A 22,432-nucleotide genomic window follows, 5' to 3' on the forward strand; every position below is an offset into this window, starting at 1 on the left:
TATAAATACAACCTCAAGGCACATTTCCTCTTCCTTCTCTCCCTTGGCTTCTTCTCTCCTCTCTCCCAAGAGCTAAAAATTTTCTTTTCTTTCCTTCCCTTGAGATCTCTTATGTATATGTCTTGCCCCTAGGAGGTGGCACGAAGGGCAATTAAGTGTTCTTCTCATGAGGATGGTACAAGGGTGTAATTATGTAAGATGATGTATGTCTACTTATGTCTTTTCGTTTTGAAAGCTTATATCCCTAAGGGCATTGTAGTCATTGTAACCTTCCTTCACAAACTATAAATAGAGGTTCAAGGTAAGGGGTAGATCACTCAAGTCTCCCATCTTCTCTTACATTCATTCATAGTCTTTCTCTCTTCTCCCAAGCTCTCTCCAGCTCCATCTCTCTCTAGTCATCCATCTCTTTCTGTCTTCTTCTTTCTTCCTCTCCTTTTTTCTCCTCTTCTTCTTCCTCTCCTTTCTTTCACCCTCTACTTGAGGGCCTTATCATGGGATCTTAAATACAACACAAAAGCAAAAGACCATTATGTTAAAGGCAAGTTTGACAAAACATCAAGGATTACCATCAGTTCATAATATCTTGAACTTAGGCATAACTTTATTATTTAAAAATCCAAAGAAGGATAAAAAGAAAAATGGAGAAAGAAACTCACAGGTACCCCAAATTTAAGGTATCACATCCCATTTATTATATCGAGAGTTTCAGCCCTAGCAACACTAGTATCAATACAACGAGAATTGAGCTCCATAAAAAATCACTCAATAACTGAAACCGAATCTATAAAAGAAAAAACATAGTAAAAATAACAAAAGGCTTAGTTGACTGAGATGAAATCTTGATTTGAACATGGAATGTGAATTCTTCTAATTTTTCGAATGTAACTAGATATCACTTATGGCCACATTTTGTTAAGGCAACTTGACTTGTCTCCTCCATAACCAAATGAAACAACATGAATGTTTTTTTTTCTTTTTTGAAAAGACATGAGAGTACTTATTCTTAAACATTATCAAATTTCTTTTGCCACCCCAGTTAGCCCCACATCACAATATTTACGAGAGAATGAAGAGGGTTTGCATGCCTGATCCTTGATGAAGCACCATGGAATTGTGCAACAAGGTCCAAAAGAAGCCCTCACAAATCAACCAATGATGGATAATCAACATGGCTGACAAGCTTGCAACCATTAAAGTTTATTATAAGTGACATAAAAAAATAAAATGAAGTCTAACTAAATGAGATGGACTCAGTTCAAACATGCGACAACAATAATAATATTTAGAGTAAGTGTGAAGTTGTGGGGCCTAATCAGCACTTTACGCTGAGTCGGTGCGTGGATCGACCTTTGTGGTAAGGTCTTCGTTGGGGTTAGAAGGGGGGTGGAGGCCCCGAAAGCTCCACGATATATTGATTGTTGTTTCATTAAGGGCAATTTGAGAATTTCACTCTTGTAAAGAGGTTGCCCTAGTTTTCGCTGTATATTTGGGGTGCTGCCATTAGGGTTTCATCATTGTGGAGAATCATCTATTGCGGCCCGAGAGAGGTTAGAGAAAAAAACACATGTAAGTGTGTGCAATTTCTCTTTGTAAACTATTTCATCTTCATAGTAGATTGCTACAGCGACGAAAGAGAGGACGTAGTCTCATATTAAGGCAAACTTGTATAAATCTTGTTGTATTTTTGTGCTTGCTTTATTTCTTCTTCATCGATTATTATTATTGCTCTCATTAGTTTGGAATGAAGGCGTCTAATTCATAACAGTAAGTGGTGATCATTAGGTGAATTGAGGAAAAGATGAGTCCCCGCCCCAACGCCACTTCTTTGTGTCTTTTGATGAAATTTTAGATATCTTTATTCATTAAGCATATGTTGGACCTTTAAAAATTGAAATCGTAACCCTAGATGAGCCAATAACATTGTAGATTGTTGGCTAGGGACTAGGGAGTTATTTCCCAAAATACCTCACTACCGAGAACATTCTTCTGCTTTTATTGTTTTGTATTTTTTTCTTTGCTTTTGCCTCTATCTCTATTTGTATTTTATTCCCATTTTTAAGACTAAAAAATTAGAGTCTAGACACCCCTTTCACATTACTGCTTAAATTTTCTCTTGTTATATAAATTGAAAATCAAAACAGCTAAGCTTGTCTAAATGGAACTTAACTGTGTTCTTGAAACCCAATCGTGCTACTATAAGCTAGAGTGAGGGTTGAGCCTTCTATGCATGCACTTACACAGGTCTAAGAATTAATCACAAACAATTCCTTATAAAAGATCTCAGCTGATTGGAGTGATCCTATAGTGCTAGATCCCTTCTCTTCTCTTTCTGAGCATAAAGAGATCAACTAAATGTAGAATCAGAAACTTCACTACTAGCCTATCTCCTTCTTGTTGTGAGTCATTGAACTAGTTCTACATGCCTCTTGGGTACTAAAGTTTGTCAAACACTACATAGAAACACGACATAGAAAAAAAATTCCTTAGTCTAATGGCCTCTTTAATAGTGTTGTGAATTGACAGTTTGAATCTCAACAATGACAAAAGGCTGCCCACCATCCACTAGTTATATAACATTGTGAAAGTTTTCAACAAAATTTTTAGACTACCAAATAAAAAGACACACAAAATTTTGAACCATTCAAGAGCCACCTCCATTATTAGATTCACAAATATCTCTAAATCAACCTAACTAGTTCTGAAAACCAATGACCCTCCTTTTTTCACATTAGAATGTTAAATATATTAAATGATGAATTATTTGATTAGGGCATTTTTGAGTGAATAGATGTTTAATTTCAACAACCACATGTGAGAATACATAGATGAATGAAGCAGAAAATAAGGAATAACGCCTGAAATTTTATATAACAAATTAACTCACATTCAAAAGCATTGTACTAGGTATAAAACAGAAAGGTAGAGAATTTGAATAGAGGATAAATATGGAATTTGTGAGAGGATGATGATGAAATCTTATGAATTTCTAAAATATAATGAAATTCATAAAACTGTAAACCAAAAAGACATACCTCCCATCATCACGATCAATTTCTAGAGATCGGAGAACGACTCGTCTATTCAGAGGCTTGTTGATGAAAACACACAAACCCTCTGCTAGACCAAACCCTGTAACCCTAAACTCCTCTTTTCCCATCAAAAGAGGAGAGGTTGTAACTGCTGGTCAGTTACGACCGTCCACTACAACTTACATCCAGGGAAACCACTCCCTCAATAATGGGTCATTATGGAAAAGTGTCTAACATTCTCCCACTTGACCCACTCGCATACTTAATATGTATCATTGAATATTGATATATTTTAAAAAATATTTCCCATAGATATAATATCCTTATACCCAAATAAAGAAGATTAAATTACATGAATCATGACGGTAAGTCCTTTAGAGCAAGTATTACCTTCTACGTATTATAATGCAACTGTCTCCTTTGAATGAGAAACTTATATGGTACATATCTTTATGAATGAACTTCCAAATGTTCATTCAAGATCATCTTACATTGTCATTCTCTAAACTTCATATACAATTGAATAAGAGAAGACAAAAAATGAATTTAATGGAGTTTTTCAATTGAAAAATTACGATACAAACATAAAGGGAATCTCAATTACAAAAATTACATAATAGAACCAAGTCCCATATGTTCAACATGTCCCTTATAAGCAACAAGTGATAGACCTTTTGTCAACAAATCAATAATCATTAATCCAGTGCTGATGTGTTCCACATCCACTTTGTTTGCTTTGACATATTTTCAAATAGCTAAAAACTTTATGTTAATATGCTTACTACGACTTCCGCTCTTATTGTTCTTGGCCAAAAACACTGCTAAAAAATTATTGCTAGAAATCCTCAATGGCTTAGAAATTGTGTCAACAATTTCAAACCCTGAAATTAAAAACTCCTCAATCATATAGCATGTGATGACGCTTCAAAATATGCTACAAATTCTGCTTATGTGGTAGAAGTAGCAATCAAATATTGTTTTGCACTTCTCTAAGAGATGACCCCTCCAACTAATAAGAAGACGTATCTCGATGTCAACTTTCTAAAATCAAGGCAACTAGGAAAATCAGAGTTTGAATATCCAATCATTTCCACATGATCAAATCAACTATATGTAAGCTGGTAGTCTTTAGTCCCTTAAAGGTATCACATGACTTTCTTTGTAGTTTTCCAATGGTCCAAACCGGGGTTACTTTGATATCTGCCCAATATTCCCACTGCATATGTTATGTCAGGTCTTGTGCAAACCTAAGTATACATTAAACTCCCAACTACGGAAACATGTGGAATGTTTTTTATTTGTTCCCTCTCTAAATCATTTCGTGGATCTTGTTCCAAACATAATTGATCACCTTTGACAATAGTTACAACACCAGATGAGCAGTTTCTCATACGAAATCTCTCTAAAATTTTATTGATATAGGTTTCTTGAGACAATCCTAATGTCCCTCGAGATCTATCTCTATCAATATTTATGCCTATGACATAAGAAGTTTCACCCATATCTTTTATATCAAATTTCATCAAGAGAAATCGTTTAACCTCATGAAGTAATCCTAAATAACTTGAAGCAAGTAGAATATCATCTACATATAGGACTAAGAGAATTATTTTGTTCCCACTAACCTTATGGTATATACATTTATCCATAATATTTTCTGTAAAACGAAATAAATAAATAACATCATGGAATTTTAAATACCATTGACGAGAGGCTTTTTTTAGTCCATATAAACCAAATAATCATTGCCCTCTGAAATGAAACCTTCAGGTTGTTTCATGTAAACCTCTTCTTCTAGGTCTCCATTGAGGAAAATTGTTTTCACATCCATTTTATGTAACTTCATATCAAAATAAGCTACTAATGTCATGATTATCCGAAATGAATCATTCTTTGAAACAAGAGAGAAGGTATCGTGATAATAAATTCCTTCTTGTTGAGTAAATCATTTGGCTACAAGTTTTGCCTTATACATTTGAATATTTCCTAATAGTTTATTTTGGTTTTAAAAACCCACTTGCAGCCCATGGCCTTCGCCCCTTTAGGCAATTCAACAAGATCACATACTTGGTTTTTAGCCATTGAATCCAAATCTTCCTTCATGGCATCATTCCATAATGCAAATTTATGTTCACTCATAGTATGTGAAAACAAAATAGGATCTTCAACACCAATGTCCATGTCATATTCTGGAAGATATATTTCATACTCTGAAGAAATTACAGGTTTAACTCTTGAAAATCTTCTTAATGGTACTTCAATATTTTCAGATTGAGAACATTGAGTAACTTGATATAAGGAATATCATCATGATGAGATGATTCTTCAACTATTGGTTGTTCTTGAGTAATCAAATCTTGATGATTATCCTGAATGACAACCAATTTATGTGAAGTTTTAGGAGCAGGTTAAGAACTGTTATGCTCCTCAAAAACTAAGTTTTGAGGTTGGTTACTCCACTAATTTCATCATTCTCAAGGAACCATGCATTCTTAGATTCGACAATTTTTGTCGAACGAGATGGACAATAAAATTTGTATCTCTTAGACTTTTCCACATAGCCAATGAAATGTTCACTAACTGTTTTAGAGTCTAATTTTGTCTCATGTGGATTTTAAATCCGAACTTCAACTAGACAGTCCCAAACATGTGGATGCCTTAAACTAGGTTTCCAACTTTTCCATAACTTCAACAACATTATATGAATCGCCTTGGTAGGAACCCTATTTAGTTCATAGGCTACAGTTTTGAGAGCTTTACTCCACAAAGACAATGGAAGATTGAAGTTACTAATCATACTCCTCACCATGTCCATTAATGTTTTGTCGGTTTCTTCTTTCTACCATACTATTTTGAGACGGTGAGTCATGCATTGTGTATTGTGGCACAACATCTTGTTCCACGAGAAACCTTGCAAAAGGACCATGCAATTGTCCCCTTTTAGTGTACCTACCATAATATTCACCACCTTTATCTGGTCTCACAATTTTTTTTATTCGTTTGCATAATTATTTCTCTACTTTTGCTTTATAGACCTTAAAAGCATCTATTGCTTCACTTCCATTGTAAAGCAGATAGAGATACATACATCATGTATAGTCATCAATAAAATTAAAATATTTCTAACCATCAAAACATGCATCATAAAGACCTAAAATATCAGTGTGTATTATTTCTAAAACATCATAATTGCTCCTAGCACCTTTCTTGTACTTGTTGGTTTGTTTTTTTAATGCAATCCACACATGTACTAAAATCAGTAAAATCAAGAGCCTCAAGGACTCTATCATTAACCAATCTTTTAATTCTATCAATGGAGATATGACCTAATCTCCTATGCCACAACATGGAGAATTTCTCATTTATAACACTGCGATGAATGCCAATATTAATACAATGCACAATAATAAGACTGTAATCAAAGATAAGGTTAAAAGAAGTTTAAACTATCCTTCATCTAAAATTCCATTTCCAACAAAAACATGTTTTTATATAATTGAAGGGAATTTCCTCGAAAATTAAAACTGAATCCAAAAGGTGAAAGTCTAGAAACTGAGATAAGGTTTCTAGTAAAAGATGGAACATAGAATGTCCTTTCAAGGTCTAATACAAAACCAGTATTGAAGACAAGTCTGTAAGTTCCAACCGCATCCACATGTGAACCCATTTTGTTTCCTGAATAGATGGAGCATTCACTTTGCGTTGGTTTTCGTTGGTTCAAAAAGTTTTGCATGGTGTTAGCAACATAGATTGTAGTACTGAAATCAATCCACCCAGTGTTAAATGAAGCATAAGTTATATTAGATTCAAAATACACTAAGGATATGGGACATGCCTTCTTTATTTGTCATTTCTTCTTGTAGAAGAAGCATTTGACATCACCCTTATACACTTTATTAAGAGGCGCTTTTTCCCTTCCCTTTGTTAAAAGGTTTCTTGCCCCGAGTCATCAAATGCGCACTTTCAATCCTCTCCTGATTCATACTCCCTTCTTCTTGTATACGCATGGTCAAAAGTTTATTAATTGACCATTTCACCTTATGTGTATTATAAGAGATTTTGAAGGGTGCATATTCAAACGGAAGCAAGTTAAGGATGAAGTGGACCAAAAATGATTTGGACATCTCAATCTCCTTCAATTTCAGTCTTGAAACCATATACCACATCTGCTTGATGTGCTAATGCACACCCTTGGTGCTAGTAAATTTCATGGAACACATTTGGGTTATCAAGGTGATCGCTAATGCCATATCAAAAGTCTCAAACTGATCTTGAATAGCTTGACGATATTCCTTTGTTTTGGCACAATCAAGAATGGATCCACGGATACTCTTCCCAATATGAGACTTAATAGACATCAAACTTAATCGATTGGATCGCTCCCAAATATCAAATGATGTTTTCTCAATTTAGGTACTAGATTTTGTGAGATTTGGAGGTTCATCCACTCGAAGTACCAAGTCAAAATCTATGCACCCTTAATAATAGGAGAATTTTCGCCTTCCACTCAATATAATTCTCTCCATTCAAATGAATAATAATGAAATTAAAGTTTAAAACAGACAAAGTTTGAAGAACTGCAAAATAAACAACAAGCCTTATAAATATGTAATGAAACCTAAATTTTTGAATATTTACCAATGTAAATAATTCAAACAAATAAATTAGTGTGTCATTATTATCTTTCTTGTGCATAGATTATAATACAATAGATTTATATATTTATGATGGAACCCAAAAATTTGTCTGTAAAAGAATATCCTAGGCCTATGGGCAACTAGATTTTTTTTTAATATTTCTTTCACTTCTTGATTAATCACTTAAATATAATATTTACCCTGGGGGGTTTAATTATTATATCTCCATGATTAATCATAATTTGTTATGTCATTAACATTATGTGACTAAAACTTAATGTCACTAGACATTTTCATAATTAAGAATATTGTGGCAATTAATCAATTACTCAAATGTATACAAAAAATTTGACATCAAAATAATTGACTAAAATTGATTATCATGATAGGAGGTATGTCTTTCCAGTTTCCAGTTTTATGAATTTCATTATGTTTTAGAAATTCATAAGATTTCATCATTTGGTATCAGAGCCAGGTTGCGATCCTCGGACCAGTGGGCTATATCTCCTGTCATGGCAATCAATTTCCAGAGATAGAAGAGCTACTTGTCTATTCAGAGGGCTCGTGTTTCCATCAACGAGCCTCTGAATAGATAATTCATTTTTCAATTTCTGGAAATTGATTGTCATGACATGAGGTATGTCTTTCCGGTTTACAGTTTTATGAATTTTATTATGTTTTAGAAATTCATAAGATTTCATCATTTGGTATCAGAGCCAAGTTGCGATCGTAAAACATGTGGGCCAATTTCTAGAGATCAGAGAACAACTCATTTATGTAGAGGCTTTTTGATTGAAACACACAGACCCTCTGCTAGACCAGATTATGTAACCTTAAACTCCTCTTTTCCCATCAAAAGAGGAGAGGTTATAACTACTGGGCAATTACAATCGCCCACTACAACTTACATCCAGGGAAACATGTCTAACATATGAGACTAACCACAACAAAGCTAAAAATTTCTTTGAAAAGAAAAACATAAACACAAAATCTGACACATACTACCTCTTCCCTTGTACGACTTTATCTTCCATCACCTTCCTCAACTTTCTTCAACCATCTATGAGGAGTAGCGTAGAGATCAAAGCAATAGTGACATCAATCCAACGAGAAGTCGTAATTCGAGTGGATTAGGGGACAAAACAAGATGGGATCAAGATTTAAGGAAAACGTTGGGGGCCATGGGGCTTGGAATGAGAAACTTATCGACCAGATGATACGATGTTTAAGGTAAAGGTTTCTGGTGGAGAGAAGGAGCTCTAGACCAAAGGCTAACATAGGCACAAAGAACATGAGGCGAGCTATGAGTGAAGAAACGAGATGTGAAAGAAAAATAACAAAAAGTAAAAAAGAAGAAGAGAGAAGAAAGAGATCATAGGAAGGGAAGGAGCATTAGGTAACGAACTCTCCACGACGGAAGGGATATAGCTTCCCCCTAGGTCGAGGAAGAAGAACAAGTGTTACTGGTTGAGTTGAAAAGAGAAAGAAAGAAGTAGGGAAGGATTAAATGTCACTGTTGATCAAGTGAATGTGTTGATTGATACAGGCTCTCTGGCAATAGCAAACGACAAACAGCGAAGGGAGACAATGAAGGCGACGGTGGGAAGAGGCAAGGCAATGGCGATGGATGGCTTAGGTGGTGGTGGGACGATGGAGCAAGTCAATAGGTTAGGCGAAGGTGAAGGTGAAATGAGAAGGAATGAACGAAGGTTCACCTTCCCATTGATAAAAATTGAATGGTTGAAATAACCATTTTGCAACTTTGGCACATAGAGGCTTTCAAATTGGATCACACCTCAGGGACCTTATTATTTGTGTTGTTAGATTTTTATTTTTATTTATTTATCCGTTTACCATTAACCCACTTGTTTAGACATAAAAAAACAGAATTGAAATGACTTTAAAAATAATCTAAAACGGAACGGAGATGAAATACCAACGGTTGCTTATTCCGTTTCGTTTTCACACCCTTACCAAAAACACAGGCGTCGCGGTTGCCTGTGTTCCAAGGCCCAAAACCCTGAGGAGACGAGAAGAGACGCAGAGTTTTTTGGCACTCAGACACTTCCCTCTCAAAATCCTAACCAATGGCCCCTTCCCCTTCTTTCCCCTCCGGTAATTCTCTTTTCTCCGTTTCCCTTTTTTTTCGTCTCTGTGCATCATTAATTAAACCCTTGTTTCTCTGTTTTCCCTTCTGCAGATTCTCGCCTCAAATGGAAGAAGCGGAAGCGAGAATCCAACCTCAAAACCCCGACCAAGAAGCAGAAACCCTACCAGGACGATGAGGATGACGACGAGGACGAAGAGGACGAGACCGCCATTGAGTACGACGACACGAATGACGAGAACGAGCAGAACGATTCTCCGGCTGCTGCTGTGGCCGTTGATGCCAACCACAAGCAAATTGAGGTCCTCGCCGACACGGCTGTTCGGGTTTCCAGTTTCCCTTTGGTGGTCAAGCATGCTGTCAACCGTCCTCACTCCTCCGTTCTTTCCCTGGTCGCCGCCGACCGGGACGACTCCAGATCCCACGATCTTCAGAATTTTACATGTTTGGAAAACATTTCGTACGGGCAGCTTCAAGTGGTGTCAGTGATCCCAACGGATAGTCCCTGCTTGGGTGCTGTCGATCAGGACAAATCGGATGGGAATTCCACGGCGTTTGTCTGCACGCCTCCAGCAATTATGGATGGAAGAGGGGTTATCAAGAAGTTTGGAAATTGGGGCCCACATGTCGTGCCGATGCACGCAGGTACTGATCTCTTTTTGGATAGTTTATGCCTCTCTCACTTGCTTCTGATATGCGTTTCAAATTCTATCCTCGTTTATCTTTCTGTGAGCTTTGTTTTGGTTATTACCTTTTGTTTGTGTCACATTATTCGCTGGCCCTTGCTCTTGTGCTGGTACTTGTCCAAAATTTCGTCTTTGTTTCTTTATTGATTCAGTTGTCTTATTTTTTATCTTGTTTATTTCGGCAGTTTCTTTCTGACATGTCTTTATTTTGATTCAGTTTTAAACTCTCTAGCTTGGTTTATTTCACATTCTGCTGCTTTCTCTCTTTTCAAGCAGTTATTTGTTTCCGTTGTTTATATGTTTTTCTCGTCTCTGTCTTAATCTTTTACTCTTGATGCTCTTGGTTGGAAATTAGAGCAATTGCCTTCGAAAGGGTGTGCTAGGTCATTAGTCGAAAGGAAAAGGGGCTAGCAGAAGTACAGTTGAAACAAAATGACTTGGAACTAAATTTTTCTTGTGACGGCTAATGTCTGTCTTTGCCTACCAACCTACCATTTGTCTAATTTCCCCCCGTACAGCTTAGCCTGATATGACTGCTGTTTGCTGAGGGAAATAGTCCCCAAAGTTTGGAAACATAAATGTATTCAAAGGGAGGTTTGAAGCATGAGATAATAGAACTTTGAAGATGCCTAGTTTGGGTGGTTGAAACTCTAAATGTTTTATTATTTGTGATTCAATTTCACCTTTTGGTAGCTGTGGGAAAATCTCTGTGTTTGCACAGCTCCACTAGGTTGGTTGATATTGATTTAGAGAAGTCAAATGTTTTTCTGGGTGCTGTACTTTCCGTTGATCAAGTTATTAACACTTATTATGGGCAATTCTCTGTTAAAGATCTTGGAAATTCATTGTTGCTCTTTCAGAGGGAGATGAGATATTAACCTATTTACTCCATATAACATCAATAATTTGGGGGAATTGTAAGTATGTAAGAGATTGGAATCAAAAGGTTGACCATGACATTTAGATGCTGTTTCTATGAGGGTGCTGCAATATTTGAATGGGCCGTATCTCACCTGCTGTCATCTTCCTTAAGTTGCTAATGTTCTTACTAAAAGATATGAGAATTTTGAAGTTATTTTTCATGATATTGTGTTTCTTCTGTTCTTATCTTTTTGTTTCTCTCCTTTTTGCCACTCCTTTGATATGGCTTTAATCTCTCTCTCTCTCTTTCTCTTGCACACATACACTCACCACACACACATGCTTGCACGTGTGTGCGCTTTTTCTTTTCCTTATTTTTTTAAAATGTGCATTAAGAATCTGAGTTATGAAAATACATGTATAGTTCCTCTTTAACCGTATCTCTTTGGTCTTGGCTCCATGGTTTGTAACTTACACTCACAAACCGCAGTAACTCTTTGGAACTTTGACATATTTTAGTCTGAAATTGGAGTAGTGCCAGTAATTCTTGTGAATCCTCATAAGATTCATACAAATGTCAATTTTGTGCAAATTTTGTGGCATTGGACTTGTTTTAAGCTGCATTCATCATTTCTTTTCCACACATAGGTCACGGAATTCTGCTTTTGTTGGAAAGGGACAAATAAATTGTGTTATTACACTGTTGCAAATTTATGTGGGTATAAGAGTTTCCGTCATGGTTGAAAAGCTTCTCTTTCTTTCCTCAAAATTTTTGTGGACGCTCCAATGAAAGAATCTATTGAATGTGGTCACGTTTATTTCTTATGTTTATTTGACTATGTTTGAGTACACCTATTTTTCTATTGATGGAGGCAAATAAAGTCCTAATGAGCTTAAATTCTTTGTTGTTCTATTAATTTAATTTTCAATTGTGCAGATTGGTTTTCACCAAAAACTGTTCATAGGCTAGAAAGGCAAGTGGTCCCACATTTTTTTTCTGGAAAATTAAATGATCACACCCCAGAGCAATACATGGAGATCCGCAATAGGATTGTCTCAAAGTACTTAGAGAACCCTGGTATAAGGATCTCTCCTGCTGACTGTCAAGCCCTTCTGGGGGCCTTTGAAGTCCATGATATCAACAGAATAGTTCGCTTTCTGGACCATTGGGGAATTATCAATTATATGGCTGCACCTTTACAACCGCACTCCAAGGTTGTGGGTCCAGTTATCCGAGAAGAGGCAAATGGGGACCTGCAAGTTCCTTCTGTTGCATTGAAATCTATTGATAGTTTGATCCATTTTGACAAGCCTAAAAGCAGATATCGGTTGGAAGATGTGTATTCTGTGCCCTCAGGGAGTTTGGATGTTGGAGTTTCTGACTTAGATGGAAGGATTCGGGAGAGATTATCTGAGAACCATTGCAATTTTTGTTCAAAAGCATTGCCACATTCCTTTTATCAATCACACAAGGAGGTTGGTTTCTGTTTTTTCTTATTCTTCTTCTAATGTATCTTTTAATGGATATACATATTCCTAAAATGGAAATTTAGTATATTTTAATTGGATTTACTAATTTCTTCAAACTAAGGTGCTGAACTGTTCAAGTGTTAACACAAATGAGATTCTTTAGTGTATACAAGTTTCACAATCAAACCGGATAAGTAAACAACATGTTAAACTACTTGCAGCACACTTATTATCTTGGTAAAATAGTTATTATATCTTTATTGAAATTTTTTATATATATGTTGGTGGATCTTTAGGAATTAGTGGGATCAACTTCTTTCTATGAGTCCTTGTGAGTTTACTCAATTTCATATTTATGGCCCATGTAAACACTTCCCTTTGTGCAATGATTTGTGTATTTGTGGCATTTAATTGTTCTTCAGATTGGAGCTGGGTACCTGAAAATAGGGTGTGTGACTGCTGATACAGGCAGTACAGGATTTAGTATTGGCTGGAACATCTCGTGTCAGACATCTCAGAATCTGATGCTTAGTGCTGCATATGCGATACTTATTTGCAGTATGGAAAACAATGATTATGGAGGCTTATGTTGGATAAAGAAAAACTGTAGAAGATTTTATCATAAGATTGTGAATGGATATTGCATCTTATTATAGCTGGTATAATAATAGCGAATTATACTTTCACATTTTTCAAAAGAAAATGTCTTATTTCAATTAGCTGTGCAGATGGATATAACACTTTGCTTTGAGTGCTTTCATGATGGGAAGTTTGTTGCTGGTCATGCAAGCATAGATTTTGTGAGGGTGGATTCGATGAGGGATTACAGTGATCTTGATGGGGACAACTGGACTGATCAGGAAACTCTATTGCTTCTTGAAGCATTGGAGATTTATAATGACAACTGGAATGAAATTGCAGATCATGTCGGCACAAAAACAAAAGCACAATGTATTCTTCACTTTATACGTCTGCCCATGGAAGATGGTTTATTGGAAAACATTGAACTTCCTGTTTCATCTAATGCCTCAAGTGATTCTAAAAATTCATCGTCAAATGGTAACTGCGATATTCAAGGTACAGTTGTTTGTGTTTCTTGTTTTTCTGCCGTTTTTTTCCTATTATATGCTGTGCTTTAGCATCTTTACATTTATTATCTTATCCTAATTTGTGACTATTCTTCTTTGTTTAGGGGCTTGGTTGAAATTCCTTGACTATGAAAACAGAATTCCATTTGAAAGCTCAGGAAATCCAGTCATGGCTTTGGTACATAAATTACTATTATCTTTTAATAACTTGTAAAATTATTGATTTCTATTTGTAGATAAGCATGAAATTTTTGTGCATGTTCTATGCTTATGTCAATAACTTATTTTTGTTCTCGTCTTGGACTTCCATTTTGTGGATTAGTTGTGAAGGAACTATCATTCTTGGTCTGTCAGGTCAATTGATAACAATTGGTGTTTCTAGGTAGCATTTTTGGCATCTGCAGTGGGACCCAGAGTTGCTGCAGCTTGTGCTCATGCATCTTTAGCCTCACTGTCGAAAGATGACAACCAACATAAAGAAGATTCTATCCATGGTGATAGGTTAGCCTCCATTCTTAACCAATTCTATCGTTCATACTGGAATCTTTGTATTGTTTTAACTTAGTTTGTCTTGTTGGCTTTGGCTGATCAAAGTTTTGTTCTCAAAAGTTTTCAAAATCTCCTCGAGTGTTCTTTTCTCATATTATGAGTAAAAGAATAAACCTGCCTCTTGATCTTTTATTGGTAATGTCTTGTCATTCCCTTTTTTAGCTTCTATTTTGGTCCATTTTTTTGCAAGTTTAATTTAGATCTAAAATTTCTCTTTTTACAGGGAGAGTTCTGAAAGCTTACGTAGAGAAGGTGGGGCCTGTGTCTCATTTCCTGGGAAATTCTACTTCTAATTGAAGGTTCTTCTGGGTGTGACAGTATCTTAATCGAAATTGTGCTTCTAATTCCTGTTAATATATTTTCAGAAGGTGCATTTCCATCTCCTCTGTCTCGTGAAAAAGTGAAAGCTGCTGCAAAATTTGGTTTGTCTGCTGCTGCTATGAAGGCAAAGCTCTTTTCAGATCATGAAGAACGTGAAATCCAGAGATTGGCTGCGACTATTATAAACCACAAGGTATCACCAGGTCTAAATTGCTCAGTCTGTTCTATGATCTGCTTGTTTGAGTATGTTTAGCATCATTCTTAAGACTTATCTAATCGAACAGGCTTTTTCTTTTTGGCTCAGTTGCCATTGTCACTTGTGTAACTGTTAGCTTTCTGTTTTTTATCCTCTGGAGGGTGAAAGTCTGTCCTATTTCATGCCTGGATCCACGAGTTATTGGTCTGCTAGGAATCGTGTTTTCATTATTAATATCTTGTATTTGAAAGCATAACTGTTCCATCATTTATTTTGGAACTGAGAAGATTTTAAATGTTTATCAGTGGTGAATATGCTTCCTCCAAAAAGTGATAAATATGCTTCCTGCAAAAGTGGTGAATATGCTTAGCTATTTGTTTTCTATAGCACACTTTACCTCCTCAAGACTTGTGTGCGGACGCACTTTCTGGACAAGTTCTGGATCCATAAGATACCAAACTAATAACTGTTCCATATTCCTTTTGAAACCAACTAAACAGATACCAATTGCGGCCTTGAATATGACATACATACTGAGATGTGACATACTGAGAAATTGTATTTTTCACTCATTTGTTATGGTTTATATTGAGTTTTTAATGTTTGGAGTACTAAACAAAATCAAGGTGCTAAACAACATTGCAATTTATGGTGTTCCTTGTTCTTGAAACGGTTCCTGACCATTCAAAACTATTTTCTTTCTGATTTTATACTTTCAATGTAATTTTCCCTTTGCGGAAGCTGCTGTCCACCTTTTTGATTTTTTGAAATGCAACTTACAATGTTTGTCATTTTCTCTATTCTTATTAACAGTTAAAAAGATTGGAGCTCAAGTTGAAGCGATTTGCTGAACTGGAGACCTTGCTAATGAAGGAATGTGAACAGGTTGAAAGCACAAGGCAGAGGCTTTCAGCTGAGAGGACCCGTTTTGTATCAACAAGATTTGCACAAGCAGGTCCATCAAATGCACCTGCAGTATCGGCAGCAACCAACACAAGCACTACTAACCTGAACAGTGGTAGTAATCGACAACCCGTTATCTCAACTATGGGCGGCCCTCCTAATATTCCGGCAGCATTCAGCAGCAATCAACCACCACATCCTCACATGTCATTCATGCCTCGCCAGCAAATGTTCCCTTTTCCTCCGCGAATGCCAATGGTCCCATCTTCATCTGGGTCTACCTCAACTGGTATGTTCCCTTCCGGTTCTGCTAATGCCCCAGCTATCACTCATCCCATGTTGAGACCTGTATCGGGGACTAATACTAACCTGAGTTAAATTATCAGATTTAAATTTATTTCTTGCCCATCTGTTACCCAGCCATGAAGTCGAATTCTTCCTTCTGTATATTATGATTTTTTTAAGGTATCGGCCAGTGATTGTACCATATATATTGCTCATAGCTTAGATGCTTTAAAATCTCAACATGATGGTGGGCAATGATCAAAATCACACTGACAGCAAAAAGGATATCAAAAAGAGCAGGAGGAAACAAATATGATATTGGAGTGTTTGGAGGTGTAGTCGTTGGGTGCTTCCAATTGAAGTTTTTTAAATATAGAGCAGAATGTGTGAAGCAGTGCATCAGGTTGAGCAGATTGGGTCAATTGTTGAAACTTGAAAGAGCGAGGCTGCAGTTGTGCAGGATTAGAGGCTGTTGAATATAAGCTAAGTGGCAATTGTTTATTGACATGGAAGTCATTCAGAGAGCTTAATGGTGACAAACTGTTTGATCAGACAGTTGAAATAACTGTTTCGCATATTTCGCACCAAATAGTTTTTCATATTGGATCTGTGTAATGTTTATAATGCTTTCTATTTCTGTTCTGTTCCGTGAACATTAAAAGCTCAGAAGAGGTTAAAAAAAAGTTGATAACGGATGAGGTATGAATGCAAGGCAAATTTCAATACAACTGTGCATTCTCTCCTGATAACTACCTTATTCCCCAGCCATATATTCAAACATGGCAATTATCCTAAGTAATACAAACATGGAAAATATACGTCATAGACAGGCAAAGTGATTTCTTAAAGTTCCTCACTTTCTGACAGCTGCAGGGGAAGCTCTAACCAGTCAAGGGCAATATCAAAGAATCCCAACCATCACTTTCTGAATTCTATCAATGAGTTCCAAGATACAGTTCCAGAAAATAGGAAAAGGGCCATTGATGAATAAATAGCCAATGTTAGCTGCCGGGTTTAGTCCCACAGCTCCTGATTCTTGCAAAACAAAAGTATGGGGGAGATGATGGATTTGCACCAGGTGAAAGCTTCCAACACTTCGGGAGTTAAAAAGTTTTCCATTGCACTAATGTTCCTCAAGAGGAAACTTATTTGGATTTTCTTGATTCCTGAGACGCCCGTCCACCCATGATCTTGCAAACAGGTTCATCTGGTGAATGAAGAAGCTTTAATGCAGGATGGACCTTGAGGTCTCCCATTACCAACTTCTGACCCACATCTAGCTCGCTTAGATCCACCTCAATGTATGGTGGGACAATGTCAGCAGGGCAATGATATTTAACTGTCCTTCTAATTGTGTTCAGTAACGAGCCTGCATAAGCATGCCAGTCAATAAAAAATAACAGCAAGGAGAAAAAAGCAAGTTAAACAAACCACAAATTGGAGAAATTGACACCATTGATGGAGACAAACTAGTAATTAGATAAAGAATATGTAAAGAATTATCCATATTGGTGAACAGAACATGAGCAACAGTCTAACAAAAAGCTAATAGACTGCATGATTCTCGTCTATCAGTTAAAAATAGAAGTGAGCATAAGTGTATCAGATAAAACAATACTGAATATAACACCTCTATTGAAAACCAAGTAACTGTGGTTGCCCATTTTTTTTTGGAACACAGTTCACAATATAAGCAGGACAGCTTTGAGATGGTTTTGGAATGTTAATGGAAGGGGTTTCACTGTGTCAGTTAAGGACTAGGAAAGAAACAGACCAAAGCAACAGGGGAAGGAGTGGTGAGGAAACCTTGAAAGAAGGCAACCTAGCAACAGGTAGGAAGGTAAACAACAAACATAGTTAGACAAGATTAAGAAGATGATGATTATGGGAATTGTCACTGTGGACCACTATTTCTACATTCAGAAATTTTAGGTGATGTGAGAAAATCTTTTTGGATGAATATGAAATCATCCCCCGTTGATTGGCAAATATCATAGGAAAATCTTCGTTTGAAAATTTTCACAAAGCAGAATATAAAGGTTCAGATAAAAAAGGATATTTTTTTTTCATAGAAAATTTAGGTTTTGTTGGTGTTGAGTGTTCCTTCCCTGTTTTCCTTTCTGAATGAGACTCCTGCATATGAATTCTATAAATTTAGGTGTTAGACAGACTCTTTAAACCAATCTGTAATCATTTCATGTAGATTATCAAACAGTTCTGATAATATGGAGTCTCTTTCAGCCAGTTCTCAGTCACGTTGGTGCTGATTCTCATTGTCTTTGACTCCTGAAACAAACTTTAATATACACCATAAAAATGAGATGGATGAAGATAACCCTGAATTTTTAGTAAAAACATAGTCCTAATAAAAAAACACTTAAAGTTTTGTAAAAACAAAGTCAGTTCTAAAGGTCACCGCAGAGTAATAGGAAAAACAATTAAACAAGGAAAAATGTGTGCTTCATGGGTTTCAAACAAATGGACTCAAAACAAGAAAAGAAAACTACAAAAAAACAGTGCTTCAAAAGTTGGGTCTAGTTCCATCCAAAATAACTAGATGAAGTTAGAATGCGTTTTTCCAACAAACAATCATAGTATTTTACTTTATTTTATTTTTACTTTAACCCAATGTCGTATTATTCCTAACTAAAAATCTCCCTCACATCCAAGCCAAAGCAAATAGACAACAGGCCTGAGATATGGGCAACGTAAACATGGTACATACTAAATGGGGCACGAATTAGGCTCACCAGAACAGAAGCTCCGCTTTGATACAATGTTAATGTTGGGTCTAAATCTATCCTAAAATGATTGGCCAATGCAAGAAGGTCTTTCCTCAACTAATAATCACAGGATTTTTTCTCACTTTAACCTATGTGAGATTTTCCCATGACTCATAGTTTCATCTCAACTCCTATAGATGAAACTAAAAAGATACTTCAAAAACTACAGTAAGTATTCTATAATATAAGACATTTAAATTTTATCAAGGTAATAAAGCACTACAAAACTGGATTTGAAATCATTTTAGAGAAAAAGCTGGATTTGCATATAGAACACCTATCCTGGTGGAGGTAATGTTAAAAGATGACAAACTAATTGCAGATTTACTCTTGAAATTATTCATTTACCAGATAGATTTAGTATAAATGAAAAGACTTATCATTACTTAAACAAAAAGTTTCACTTGTGTCTCACTTGTTGTTTCTAAGCAAGAGAGCATTACATAAACAGCCACCCTCTTCTAGGTGGTTCAATCATCAGTATCCATCTTAAAAAAATATTGTATAGTTCTTGCTCTTGAAAATAAAATTCAATTTCACCGTGTAGTACTCAGTTTACTATCTGAAACAAGTGATCTCCAACAGTTTCAGCTTGAAAACTCACACTGTCAGGAAGAGAATCTAAAACGTCAAAAGAGGAAGAAATGACACAAGGAAGCGAGATCAAAGCAAGATAAGGCAACCCGATGAAATGAGACAAGTCTACTACATTTGCAAATCTATATTTTGAGGTCAAGTGTCTCCATTAAAGCCAGATAGAAAATAAAGGCAAATATCTGTGGCAAAATTGACTAAAAAGACCCTGACTAGAACATGATACACTTGCTTCCTGCAACAATAATAAAAATAAAACCAATAATTCACTTCCTGTAACTGAATGAACATCACAAAAACCCACAAAAATCCCAATGATCTCAGTTCAAAGTGGTAAATACACTTCTTAGAAGGAAAATTGTCATTCTAACAATTCAAAAAGGAAAAAAAATGTCACCCTTATATTGACTCCCAACGAATTCATGAATCTAAGACTAATTCAGATGAATTTCTTGTAATGAATGGTTGAACATATTTAGAATAGCAGCCAATTAAAACATGTATAATATCACCTCAGAAGAAAAAAAAAGTATTAGTAATCAATTCTGGAGGTTAAAAAATAAAGCAGAACAGAGTACAGAGTTAAAACTGTAAATTAGCTTTTTTGGGGGGCAACTGTCACTTGAAAGCTTTAAAGATTCTTTTATCAAGATTAAATAGTAAATGGTTGAGTTGTTGGTCCACAAGACCAAAAAAAAATATTAGAGCCATAGACTAAATCAAGTTGAACAGCGTAGCTTAGCTCAAGCAGAAATCAGACACAAGATCTTATTAGCTTAATACATTCTAAAGAAAAGAAAATAATCATATCACATTTATCAAAATAAAATAAAAATAATCATGCTCACACTTGACCCATCCCAGCTAATTTTGTTTGAATACATGAGATAGTTAACTACTAATACTTGGAGCAGTCTGGAGAGTTATCCACAACTTCCAGACTGGAAGAAATCAATGGAACTATCAGGAATCTTAAAATTGAAAAGTGCATTACCCAGTTTCTCCAATATTACATTCTCTTTCCTCAAACTCACAACGTCTCATGCTACAAAAAAAAAAAAAAAAAGTTGGAAGAAAAGAAACTCATGATCATATACCTTTTCTTAGACCAGGGCAAACATCTTCTCCTTGAAAGACAAGAGGAACGTCCACCTTGAGTAAAGCATCTGAAGGGGCTCTCAAAAATGTAATATTAAGCACAGCATCAGTGCCTGAGTGGAGATGAAGCTAATCAAGACAGCAAGAGGTGCTTTAGAAACCCAGTATAAGTTGAGTCCCATAAAAGCATTTCGTTAAACAATCTAACATACAGGAGCAAATCCTGGTAACTAGATCAGCACACTTTTTTTTCTTTTAAAAGGGTGATCAAAGTTTTGTTGATGAAAAGAAAGAAACTGAGGAGAAACACATAAAGAGACAAAATTAGATCAAGCTAATATAAGAGAAATGAAAAAGACAAGCCTTTACCTTTACTTTTCATTTTCGAATAAGATACAAATGTTTCCTTAATGACAAATAATCATTGTAGAAAAGAATTAGGAAGAGAATGGAAAACTAATCAACTGTGGCTGATCAACCCTCATTTGCAAAACAATCTCATTCCATGACAGAGGGAAATGGAAGCTAGGCGCTTAGTATATCAAACCTCTCCAAAATATATTCCTCTGGCCTTAATGTCTGAACAAGAATTTTTGTAATTATCAATCAAATAAATTATCAACTCCCCTGTTTTCTGATGCAATTAGTACTTATGATGATGTGTACAGAGTTTGACGCACCAAGTGCCATTTTAAGAAGTAAGTTGAAATAGGTAGATAGATGTTAATATTGCATGAATATAAGGGGCACTGCTTAAAATGAGGAATAATGTTGCAACCCAACACAATCTTATATCAAACCCAGCAAAAGATTCAATTATCAGCTGTTAATGCCTTCACTAAAGTAAATTAAAATCTTTTAATGTGCAAAAGCAAATCAACAATGCCTCCACTAACCACTATAGTTAGGAACTTCTTCCAAAATATTATATTTTTATACCAACACTCAGCCATTACTTCATTCGACAGTTCCTGCCATTAGTTTGAATACTCTGAATTTGAGCGGAAAACTTCAAGAAATGGAAGAAACACGACGGCTACTGCTAAACCCACTCTCGCATTTTAGCGCTTTATTCCATATGCATTAACAATTAAAGCCCCTTTTTCGCATTTACAATAATCAGGTCTCAAATGGCTTGATTAAGTTAAAGGACCGAAACCGAAATGCTCTTAGGCTTCTATTCCAAGATGACATCTGCTTTACGCAAATGTTGGTGATGGTTTCCGTGAAATAAAAAATTCACAACATAGAGGATTTCAAGTATAGAGTACCTTCCGCGGCAATGCTCGGACCTTCTCAATGATCTCATCGGAGTCAAAATCAGCACGTACTTCCAAATAAAAAAGCCTGGACAAGAGAAACGAATAACCAACATGGTTGATGAGCTTCCGGATCTGAGTGTTCTTTACGGAGATAAGCCGCTTGTTACCTCCCTCTTGTCCGTTTTCCTGCTCAAAAACGATGCTCGGAACGCGCCCAGCTTTTCTCTCTTTATTCCTAGTTCTCTTGCCGGAATCAATCCGGGGGATGGCAAATATCGTCTCGTTGAACTTTGGGTCGGGTTTCGGCAATCCTTCGACATCATCATATGAAAAGAGTACGGGCTCGTGAGAAAGCGCCGCCGCTGCAGCGTGAGACAACGATCGACATGGGATTGCTGCAGTCTTCCTCAGTAGATGTCGAGTCGCCCACATTCTCGTTTAAGCTTCCAAAAGGAAAAAAAAAAAAAAGGAAATAGCTCTACGATGGATTTTTTAGTGGAGCAGCGAGTGGAACATGGTTCGGCTTCCTAATGTTGAGCAACCACACGAGAGAGAAGAGG

General features: G+C 36.1%; 2 protein-coding genes across 2 annotated transcripts; one reads left to right on the top strand and one right to left on the bottom strand.

Moving 5' to 3' along the window:
• The first annotated feature begins 9,623 nt into the window (after positions 1-9,623).
• LOC137947054 (SWI/SNF complex subunit SWI3C) lies at positions 9,624-16,691 on the top strand. Its single transcript, XM_068793345.1, has 9 exons — positions 9,624-9,784; positions 9,870-10,421; positions 12,261-12,799; positions 13,522-13,870; positions 13,986-14,059; positions 14,264-14,382; positions 14,654-14,682; positions 14,796-14,944; positions 15,761-16,691. The coding sequence occupies exons 1-9, from the start codon at positions 9,757-9,759 to the stop codon at positions 16,226-16,228; spliced, it is 2,307 nt and encodes a 768-aa protein (XP_068649446.1). The 5' UTR covers positions 9,624-9,756; the 3' UTR covers positions 16,229-16,691.
• A 63-nt stretch (positions 16,692-16,754) lies between these two features.
• LOC137947056 (uncharacterized) lies at positions 16,755-22,400 on the bottom strand. Its single transcript, XM_068793347.1, has 3 exons — positions 21,882-22,400; positions 20,610-20,739; positions 16,755-17,504 (listed from the first exon to the last, which is right to left on the bottom strand). The coding sequence occupies exons 1-3, from the start codon at positions 22,302-22,304 to the stop codon at positions 17,281-17,283; spliced, it is 777 nt and encodes a 258-aa protein (XP_068649448.1). The 5' UTR covers positions 22,305-22,400; the 3' UTR covers positions 16,755-17,280.
• Positions 22,401-22,432: the final 32 nt, after the last annotated feature.

The sequence above is a fragment of the Aristolochia californica genome, unplaced genomic scaffold (assembly GCF_029961685.1).
Source record: "Aristolochia californica isolate CCGP_79_NKW_82.1479 unplaced genomic scaffold, dmAriCali1.0.hap1 SCAF_12, whole genome shotgun sequence".
Taxonomy (NCBI): domain Eukaryota; kingdom Viridiplantae; phylum Streptophyta; class Magnoliopsida; order Piperales; family Aristolochiaceae; genus Aristolochia; species Aristolochia californica.

Coding starts and splice junctions, on each gene's coding strand:
- LOC137947054 (XM_068793345.1), top strand. CDS start 9,757: ATGGCCCCTTCCCCTTCTTTCCCCTCCG. Junction 10,422..12,260: donor TGTCGTGCCGATGCACGCAG/GTACTGATCTCT, acceptor TCAATTGTGCAG/ATTGGTTTTCACCAAAAACT. Junction 12,800..13,521: donor TTTATCAATCACACAAGGAG/GTTGGTTTCTGT, acceptor TTAGCTGTGCAG/ATGGATATAACACTTTGCTT.
- LOC137947056 (XM_068793347.1), bottom strand. CDS start 22,304: ATGTGGGCGACTCGACATCTACTGAGGAAGACTGCAGCAATCCCATGT. Junction 20,740..21,881: donor TCCGAGCATTGCCGCGGAAG/GTACTCTATACT, acceptor TGTCTTGATTAG/CTTCATCTCCACTCAGGCAC. Junction 17,505..20,609: donor TTGCCCTGGTCTAAGAAAAG/GTATATGATCAT, acceptor ATGCTTATGCAG/GCTCGTTACTGAACACAATT.